At 43.3% G+C, this 10,011-nt stretch overlaps 1 protein-coding gene across 1 annotated transcript in view; it reads right to left on the bottom strand.

Moving 5' to 3' along the window:
- Positions 1–4,570: 4,570 nt before the first annotated feature.
- The window catches only part of Parl (presenilin associated rhomboid like), a 29,009-nt gene continuing 23,568 nt past the window's right edge, over positions 4,571–10,011 (bottom strand). Inside the window, exons 8-10 of the mRNA XM_050146399.1 lie at positions 8,748–8,849; positions 8,531–8,628; positions 4,571–4,824 (exon numbers count right to left, since the gene is read on the bottom strand). Coding sequence (XP_050002356.1) covers positions 4,713–4,824; positions 8,531–8,628; positions 8,748–8,849 — 312 coding nt within the window. The 3' untranslated portion in view covers positions 4,571–4,712. The remainder of the gene's footprint in view (positions 4,825–8,530; positions 8,629–8,747; positions 8,850–10,011) is intronic.

Below are 10,011 nucleotides of genomic sequence, written 5' to 3'. Positions count from 1 at the left end.
TATATGTAGGAAGTGGTCTCCTGTGCCCATGTGTTGCAGTCTACTTCCCACTTTCTCTTCTATCAGGTTCAGTGTTAGATATATATTGAGGCCTTTAATCCATTTGGACTTGAGTTTTGTGCATGGTGATAGATATGGGTCTATTTTCATTCTTCTACAGGTTGACATCCAGTTATGCCAGCACCATTTGTTGAAGATGCTCTCTTTCTTCCATTGTAATTTTAGCTCCTTTGTTGAAAATCAGGTGTTCATAGGTTGGTGGGTTAATATCCGGGTCTTCAATTTGATTCCATTGGTCAGCATCTCTGTTTTTATGCCAATACCAAGCTTTTTTCATTACTGTGGCTCTGTAATAGAGTTTGAAGTCAGGGACGGTAATGCCTCCAGAAGTACCTTTATTGTATAGGATTGTTTTGGCTATCCTGGGTCTTTTGTTTTTCTATATGAAGTTGATTATTGTTCTCTAAAGGTCTGTAAAGAATTTTGTTGGGATTTTGATGGGGATTGCATTGAATTTATAGACTGCCTTTGGTAGAATTGCCATTTTTACTATGTTGATCCTACCAATCCAAGAGCAAGGGAGATCCTTCCATTTTCTGGTGTCCTCTTCAATTTCTTTCTTCAAAGACTTAAAGTACTTGTCAAATAGATCTTTCACTTCCTTGGTTAGAGTTACCCCAAGATACTTTATGCTATTTGTGGCATATCCAGCCATCCCTCTGTGTTTTCTTCATTGCCTCCATTTCAATTTTCAAGTCTTAAACTGTTTCCATTACCTGTTTGATTGCTTTTTCTTAGTTTTCTTGGGTATCTTTGAGGGATTTATTCATTTCTTCTAACTTTTTGTTAGTCTTCTCATCCATTTCTTTAAGGGAGTTTTTCACATCCTGTTTATCACTTTCATAAAGTCAATTTCTTCTACTTCTTCTGGATTAGGGTGTTCAAGTCTTCCTGTTGCAATTTTGCTGGATTCTGGTGTTATTATGTTGCTTTTCAGGTTGTTGGAGGAATTCTTGTATTGGCGCCTGCCCATCTCTTCCTTCAAATGCAGTCAGGAGACTCTTGGCGTCTTGGTCCAATCTTTGCTGTGGCTAACTGTACTTGGGGGTTTTTCTTGGTCTGCCTTCTCTTAGGTCCTCTCAGCACTGGAGTTGGCTGTCAGATCCCCCTCCACCCTGAAGTAGGCTGTGTTGGTGGATCTAAGGACCCCGAAGATGAACAGGAGTGTTTGGTGGCAAGATGCGAAGGGGTAAATAGAAAAAGCCAGTAGCCGGAGAGACCCTGCTGAATGGCCAGGAATGTTTAGGGAATAGGAGGGGGCCTGTACTCCGTTCCTGGGGCATCCGGCCAGGTATGCACACTTACCCCTCGGGACGGATCTCCTGGTACAGGAGCAGGGCCTCTTGCTGGCCAAGGACCTTGCAGAGAAAAGGGCGGGCTTGGTAGGTGCAGGGTCTTGTGGAACAAAAAAAAAAACCTGTAGTAGTAGCACTCACCACTGTTTCCCCAGACCCTCATCCCCAAAGCAGGCTGAGTTGGGGAATCAATCCTAGGACCCTGCAGATGGAAAGGGGTGCTTGGAGGCAAGCTGGGATGGGATAAATAGAAAAAGCCAGCAGCCGGGGAGAACCCCACTGAATGGCTAGAAAGTTTAGGGAATTGGAGGGTGCCTGTACTCTGTTCCTGGGGCCTGCTTACATATTGTTGAGCATCATTCTGGCCTTTGTTCTCTTTTAAGTTAACTTGAATTTCATTGAGATTTTTCATTGTCTTCTTTAAACTCTTTGAATTCTTTGACAGATTTATGATTTTTCTTTTAAATCAGTGTCTTGGGGTTCATCTAAATAATTCTCGGCCAACATTTCTACTGGTAGATCTTGGAGAGAAGATACTGACTTGACCTTTCATGTTGTATTTTGGGGATGAGACTCGGGCATGCCAACTTCACTTCTAAATCTGATGTGGACAGAGCAGGTTGGGGCTAAAGAGAGGATGTATGGGTTGGGCCTAGAGGGTGGAAAGAGCTAGGGTGGAATGAAGGTGGATAGTAGGGACTGAGCTGGCATACAGCATGTGCCTCCTGGTCTGAGCCTGGATTTTGGGGTGTATTACACTGGCTAAAATGGCTAGATGTGGCTTGGGAGTGTGGTCTGTGGCTGGGTCATGACAGAAGCTGAGACTGGTTGCAGCACAGGCAGGCAAGACCAGAGAAAGCTGAGTAGGTGATGCTGGACCCTGGCTAGCTCAGGAAGGTTGTGGAAGAGGCATGGATGGGAGGGTGAGGGAGACTCGCTAGGCTAGAGTCTGGATGAGCATGTGGTAGACTGTCTGAGTGGACAGCTTGACTGCAATGTACAATGGATCTGTGGTTTACTGAAAAACATGATCAACACATACTGAATAATAGGTTTTTAAAATCAAAAATCTGTTGACGGACATAAAGGAGAACAAAAATAATTTTACCTCATCACTGAAGGAAAAAGGCTCACACACATGCATACACTTGTATACATAAATACATAATATGCATTTGAAAGGAGGTATTAATAAGTATCCTTCTCTTTACTGACTAGGAATACAACTTGAAATTGCATTTGAAATATATGACTTATTTTGTAAAGCAAATATGAATGAACACTACATACCAAAAGAATTCTAAAATAGGTTAATTTTAAAAGCACAGAAATGTTGTCTTGAAACATCTAATCTCAGTGTAGTTATCACTGCTGAGCTAAAGTCTCACTCAGACTCGCAGAAGAAAAACCATTAATGTGGCTTCTGTTTAAATGAAGTCATATTTACACAGCAATTCTACCAGAGGCTGAGGAAGACAGAAATCAAGGTTTGATGGAGTCCCCAGAGAACAGAGCAGAATGGAAAGACAAATCCTTGCCAGCAGTCTGCTACAGAGATGGGGATGACTTGAAAAAAGCATTAAGTCCAAGGGAATAACACAAGCTGTCCCCTGGAATGTCACTTATCTGAGCATATGGTGGGGTGGGATGTGTGAATGGAAATTTCCAGAAAGCAACTATATTTGCAAAAGATGATGCTTTAGGTAGTGATGTGGGATTCCCCTCTGTATGCTGTGAATACCATGGTTAATAAAGAAGCTGCTTTAGGTCTACTACAGTGCAGAATAGGGCAAGGTGGGGATTCAAAGCAGATAGAGGGGGAGAGAGTAGGCGAGTCAGGGGGATGTCATGTAGCCGCTGCAGGAGACAGCCGCCGCCAGACTAAACCTCACAGTAAACCACGAGCCTCGTGGTGAAATATAAAATAAAAATGGGTTAAGATGTAAGAGCTAGCTAGGAATACGCTAGAGTAATTGGCCAAGCAGTGTTGTAATCAATATATAGTTTGTGTGATTATTTCAAGTCTGGGCAGCCAGGAAATGTATGAGCAGCTTTTGATTACAAATTAGAGCACATATCTTTTTTTTCTAGTTTCTTTTTTTATTAACTTTATAAATAATACCAATCAAAATTTCCACTTCCTCCCCTCCTCCCACTTCCCCCCACACCAGTCCTGAGAGAGGGCAGGGTACCCTGCCCTGTGGGAAGTCCAAGGCCCTCCCCACTAAAACCAGGCTTAGGAAGGTATGCATATCCAAATAGAATAGGATCCCAAAAAGCCAGGACATGCAGTAGAGACAAATTCCAGTGCCATTATCATTGGCTTCTCAGTCTGCTCCAATTGTCAGCCCCATTCAGAGGGTTCAGTTTGATCCCATTAGAGCACATATCTCTAAACATAAGGTTGAAACAAGGTTCCTTTCTGTATTTACCCACCTTATTTCCTTCACTTGGAGGTGGGATGGGCTGGTGAGTTCATGATGGTCATGCACGTGTGTGCACATATGTGGAGACCAGAGATAGAATCCAAGTTTTTTCCTCAATTGCTCCCCATTTTATTTTCTGTGGTGGTGTGTTCACACCAATGAGCATGCATTTCTACACATGTGCAGAGGGCAAAGAAAAACACCGAGAGTTTGGCTCTATCACTTAATGCTCATCCCTTTGAGACAGGTCTCTGACTTAACCTGGAACTCATCAACTGGGTAATCCATCTAGCTGATGAGCCCGGGGACTCACCTGTCGACCACACTGGGGTTACAGGTGTGTGCCACCACAACAGTTTTCTATGGGTGCTAGGATCCAACCTTAGCTCCTCATGTTTTCGTGGCAGGCAACTCTTCTGCCTAAGCCATCTTCCCAACCCCCTCTTCTCCTCTTATCTAGCTGCATCTTTTATCTAGAAAGTAAATTCTAAAACAAGTTTCTGGATATGTTGCTCACTGCCAGAAAAGTCATTTAGGGAAATGCTTGGAAGTGCTGTGGCTGTTATTCCAGACTATGTCAAACAGAAAATGCCCTCAACTTTCTACTGTCGAAAGGAAGTCAGAACCAATGCTAAGTAGATGCCAGGTCAGGCATAAAACCAAGGCTCCTCCAAGGTCCCATCAAATCTGTTGAGGATCTCTCACCAGGTTCCAGGCTTGAAAAATGTCATATTTCATAAACCAAGCAAGAGCACCAGTACTCCAAAGGAGCAAATACCATTTACAAACTAGAGATATAAACATTTATTTCATAACTTTGCCATAATTTGCTAATGAGACATGTACTGAGAACATTTAAAACACAGGGGTGGCAGGATGCTGAGTCTTCCAGGCAGCAAGGAGCAGATGTACCATACTGGCCAGTTTTGCATCACTTAGAGCCACCTCCTTTTTTGGGGCCATTAGTCCTTATTTCATGCCAGATTTTCACTAGAGGCTCCCTGTTCTTCCAAATGAGTTCATGACCATAAGTGATATACCATCTGGAGAAAGACAAATAGTCCAATGTTCAAACTATGTGACATGCAAATCTAAATAAACATCATTACAGCACCGAAGGACACCAGTTTTTTGTCTTGTTTTGTTTTGTTTTTGCTTTGCTTTTTGTTTTTGTTTGCACTAAAAAGAGTATTTGTTTTCTGTGAGTGGGTGCTTTGCCTGCATGTATGTCTGTGCACCATGTGTATGCAGTGATACTGGAGGCCAGAAGACAGCATTGCATTCCCAGAAACTGGAGTTACAAACAGTTGTGAGCTGCCATGTGGGTGCTGGGAACTCAGGTCCTCTGCTCTGAACTGCTGAGCCGTCTGTGCAGCCCCAAGTTGTCACAGTCACTCCACAAAACAGAATGCAATAGGTAATTTGATATAAAGCTTTGATATTTATGATATATAAAGGATAAAAGCAGGATGGGCCTGAGTGGCTGCTTGGAAATATGTCACAGCTTTTCACAGTTATTAAAGATTGTTCTTGACATTCTGTATCTTGGGGGAGGAGGGACAGATACCATGGTCTGTGTGTAAAGGTCTTAGAACATCATGTATGTCCCAACGATGGAATTAAGCCTGTGAGGCTTTGTGCAAAATGCCTTTAGCCAAAGAGCCATCTCAAAGGCCCTAAATTATAACTTTTTTATTCACTTCAAGTTAACCATCATGATTCCTTGTTTATTTTTGAGACAAGTTCTCACAATGTAGCCCAAGTTGGCTGGATATTCATGACAATTCTGCCTCCCAAAAGCTGGGAAGAGAAGCATAAACAACCATATCTACCTTTGTTTTTCTCTTTACAGACTAGAGGAAAAGAAGTATATAAGAAAATAATTTGCTTAAAATGCTAATAGCTTTGTGTGTCACCCAAGTTCTGACCAAAGATACACTGACTCTTTTTTTTACAATGATTAAAAAGAAATGTCAGGTATGGGACTTACTAATGAGGACTACAATGGTATATGTCCTCCTGCCATTTCCACCTGCCTACACACAGGAGGCCTGCCCACCCAAAACCTGTCTGCAGACAATGAGCAGTGAAGGTGAAAGGTGTAATTCCTTAATCTGCTCAGCCCTCAGACTAGGAATCAGCAAAGTAAGAGCGAGCAGGACCCACACCTGAGATCCTGTGCTCCAACTACTGCTCACAAAGAGCATGGAGGTCATCTCGCAGGCACTGGGTGACACTGCTAACCACATGGGCATGCTGTACCACATGAAACACAGGCTGTGGAGTTCATTTAGGGCATCTTCAGTCTCCCATGAAAAAGGCACTGGCTCCTGAAGATGTGAGCAGACAGAGAAAGGCAGCCTAGGAAAGCACCTACTCTTGAAACCTTGACTCGTGTACTCATTTCTCCAAACAGACTTCATGTTCTCAGAGGCAGACAGCAGACTTGATTGACCTCATCCTTTCCTAGACACCTGGTTTTAATTTTTAAGGGAATGGGTATGATGGCCATGCTCTTAATCCTGACAGAGATGTAGAGGCAAGCGGTAGAGGTAGAGGGATCTCTTTGAGTGTGTGGCTAGCCTTGTCTACATACAGAGATCCAGGCCAGACAGGCTTACATAGTGAGAGCCTGTTTCAAAAAGAAAAAAAAAAAAAGGTATAAAAGACTGAAGGGGTGGAGAGATGGTTCAGAGGTTAAGAGCACTTGGAGCTCTTTAAGTCCTGGGTCCAACTCCCAGCATCAACATGGTGGCTCACAACTGCCTGAAACTCCAGTTTCAGGGGATCTGCTGCCCTCCTGTGGCCTCTGTGGGCACCAGTCATGAATGTGGAAAACAGACATACATGTAGGTAAGATACTGATACACATAAGAATAAATATACTGTGAACAGTGCTCTATCTGATTTACATAGCACCAAAACAGCAACGTAACATTTTAACATGTCAAAAATATCTGAATATCCATTTTTTATTGTAAAGGTTTTGCCTTATACCAGGATTTTAATTCCTGTTTATAAAAACTGGACACAATAACACACACATGTAATCCTAGCACTCGGGAAACTGAGGCATGAGAATTGTCACAAGTTCAAGGACAGCCTGAGTTGTATACTGAATAAGAGGTCAGACAGGAGCTACATAGAAAGACCCCATCTTAAAAACAAACAAACAAAACTTACCAATTAATTGGAGCTAAAGTAAGATTCTCTCATGCATGTAGAAGAGAAAAAGGACTGTCCCAAGAACAAATGTAAAACCCTTAGAAGTGAATCACTTGTCAAGAACTCACCATGAACATGATCTTTCCAAATCTTTTGAGCCTACTAACTGCAAACAGAACCAAACATTTCAGTCTGGCAGGCAACTACTCGATTATACTCATGAATATAGATTAACCGGTGGCATGGCTAAGGCCAAATAGGAAGACACAGGTTTGCTTCAGGGGATTGAACCGAGGACCCCACACGCTAGGCTGTGCATCGCCACCAAGCTACACCAGTGCTGAAGAAACTTTCCTGATGCAGCAGTGTAACAAGCTAGTATTCTGCAGTCACTGGCCGTGTGACCGTAGACAAATTATCCGTCCCTCCTTTTGGGGGGCATGTAATTCCACGGTACAGTGTGGGGATATACATGCATGTGGGTGTACACATGTATAGGTATGTATATGTGTATATGTGGGGAGTGTACAAGTGGGGAGCATGCATGTGTGTATGCACCTGTGAGGATACATGTATACATGTGTGGGTGCATGGACACGTGTGTGAGTAAGTGCATGTCAATCAAAGGATAACTTGCAGGAGCCAGTTCTCACCTTCCACCATGTGTATCCTGGGGATTGCACTTGGGATTAAGCTGGACAGCACACACCCTTACTCACTGAGCCCTCTCAACAGCCCAAGCTTCTGATTCCTTTCTAAACACAAAAAAGATGAGTCTGGGACGTGACTGAGATCCACTACACAACAAGGGTTGAAATTAGAAGAGCCAAGAGAAAGGATTCCTCTGCTTTTCAAATCCTGGACTTTAAAGTGTATTTGATACAATTAACTTCAGAATAAAAGAAAAGGCAATGTTTAGAACAATAAAAACCAGGGGAAAAGATGCTATGAAAATACATGTAGAGTACAGCTAAACTTAGACTTCACAAAGCATAGCTACTTCTCAAAGTCTTTGTCTTGGACTGTTTATAATGTTCCGCTCTAAGAGCTAGAACACGCATGTGCTGTTCTTCAGTCACCACGGAAATTACACACAGCACAGCAGCACTCGGCTCCACCTCCTTAGGCAGCACTGCTTCACTTAGGAAGATCTTCTGTTCTGTTTAAATTCAGGCAAAAACAAATTTCCTGAAGTGCAACTGTGTGTGTGACCACACACCCAGTGTGCTCAGCCTGGCGTGTGTGACCACACACCCAGTGTGCTCAGCCTGGCATGCTGCAAAACGAACCGTGGATTTCTATTTAATTTTCTAGTCTCTACTTCAACACCTGCCATTCCTGTGACTCAGTTTCTATCATTAAACAGGAACCTAAGGTACTGGCTTGGTACTGGCATGTAGCAGAAGTCAGGTACCATCTGCACTGGCACACGGTCCACACCAGCCTCTTCCTAGACACAGCACATTCTCCCACACATGCAGTGCAGGGAGAAAAATGGCTGCACCAGCTCTGTACACCAGTAAGATGGGACCAGCAAGGGGTGGGGAAAGCAACAGCTCAGCACTTGATTCTGCTCAAACTTACATTCCAAAGAGAGCTCCCCCAAGATGCGCTGCATGATCAAAGAATTTCCATCCCAGGATCATCCCAGCTGTATCCATGGCAATGATGGCTTTTAAGGCCTGGAAGCCAGGGAGAGAAAAGAGAAATGGTACAATTTTGCTCCTCCACTTTCAATTTAAGGGCGAGATTTCAGACGCTGTCTGACCAGGCTGCGACCAGAAATTTACCGGGTACTCACATTGCCTGCTGTGAAGGTGAACACCGGGAGGAAGATGATGGCGAGCCTCCCTTCTGGGATCTTGGTGCAGACTGCTGCAAGCACAGTCATGATTGCTCCTGACTGCAAGGTAATGAACACGGTGGTGAGGACAGCGGATGCCATGTGACCATGGGATGCCTACGCTCTGAGCAGGCCAGTGCACTCCACATCCTGAGGGGAATACAAATCTTAAAAACTTTTCACTGTGAATGTGAACAGTATCAGGGAAAGGGATCCAAGCTGTCACACAATGCTGCAAATAATCCCTAGAAACAGACTATACTTTCACTATGGAGAACTTAAATATATCATAATGACCACATGCATCCTTAATGAGCACCAAGGACAGCACTAAACATGCCACACACTTATGTCCAACAGCTCTCTAACTGTTGCAGTGAGCTATGGAGTGGGCAGCTTTTTCTTACAATTTAAATTTAATAATGGCTTTGAGATATTTTTCTGCAATACAGAAATTTAAAAAAACCTCTATTAATGCTAATCATAATCCTAATATTCTGAATGGTAGACTATCTCAAAAACTCGATCATAATTCCTTGTTTAAGTTAGCTCTCATGATACACATTCATTCAGCTATTTGAATCCTAACACAGTAGGCATGATATTATACACTAGAGACACAGAGGTGAAAAAACATTACAACTTTATGGCCCTTACAGCACAGCAGGAAAGACATTGAAGAAAAACAAGCAATTCTGAGATCAGAAGGAGAGGTGCTGTGTGCCAAGGCAGCACATGGAAACCCAGACTCGGCCATCAGCTGCATGGAGCTTAGGGGAAAAGACAGGAAGCGCATGCTGGAGAACAACACAGCAGAACCAAGTGAGCTGCACAGCTTGGCAGAGGACTTCAAAGATCCGAGTGCGAAGTGCAGAGAACAGGGTAAAAACACAGCGTGGCAGGCACTCAGGTAGTTTTTTTTTTCTAACACAGGTCACAGCAGATACAAAGATGTCTATTAAAGGAACAATGTATTAAGAACAAATCTACTTATCAAAAATAATAAATCTCCATAGACACTCTACAAAGGGCTTCGCTGTCATTCTTCTCAAGTATTGGGTCAGAAAGGCAAACTGTGACAGACTGAAGGAGTCCTGGCGTAAGAGCCCAGCACACAAAAAGGGCAGCATGAGGACCTCAACTACGACCTAGAGCCAAAGGGGCTGTGCCAGTGCTGATTCTAGCTAAGAGGGTACACATGTCACCTTTGCAAAAAGAATCA

This window comes from Alexandromys fortis, unplaced genomic scaffold (assembly GCF_014885135.2).
Source record: "Alexandromys fortis isolate MF-2015 unplaced genomic scaffold, M_Fortis_MF-2015_v1.1 scaffold_56, whole genome shotgun sequence".
NCBI classification, from domain to species: Eukaryota; Metazoa; Chordata; class Mammalia; order Rodentia; family Cricetidae; genus Alexandromys; species Alexandromys fortis.
Note: the sequence above shows the minus strand (reverse complement) of the source record. Positions and strands in the feature narration are given on the sequence as shown.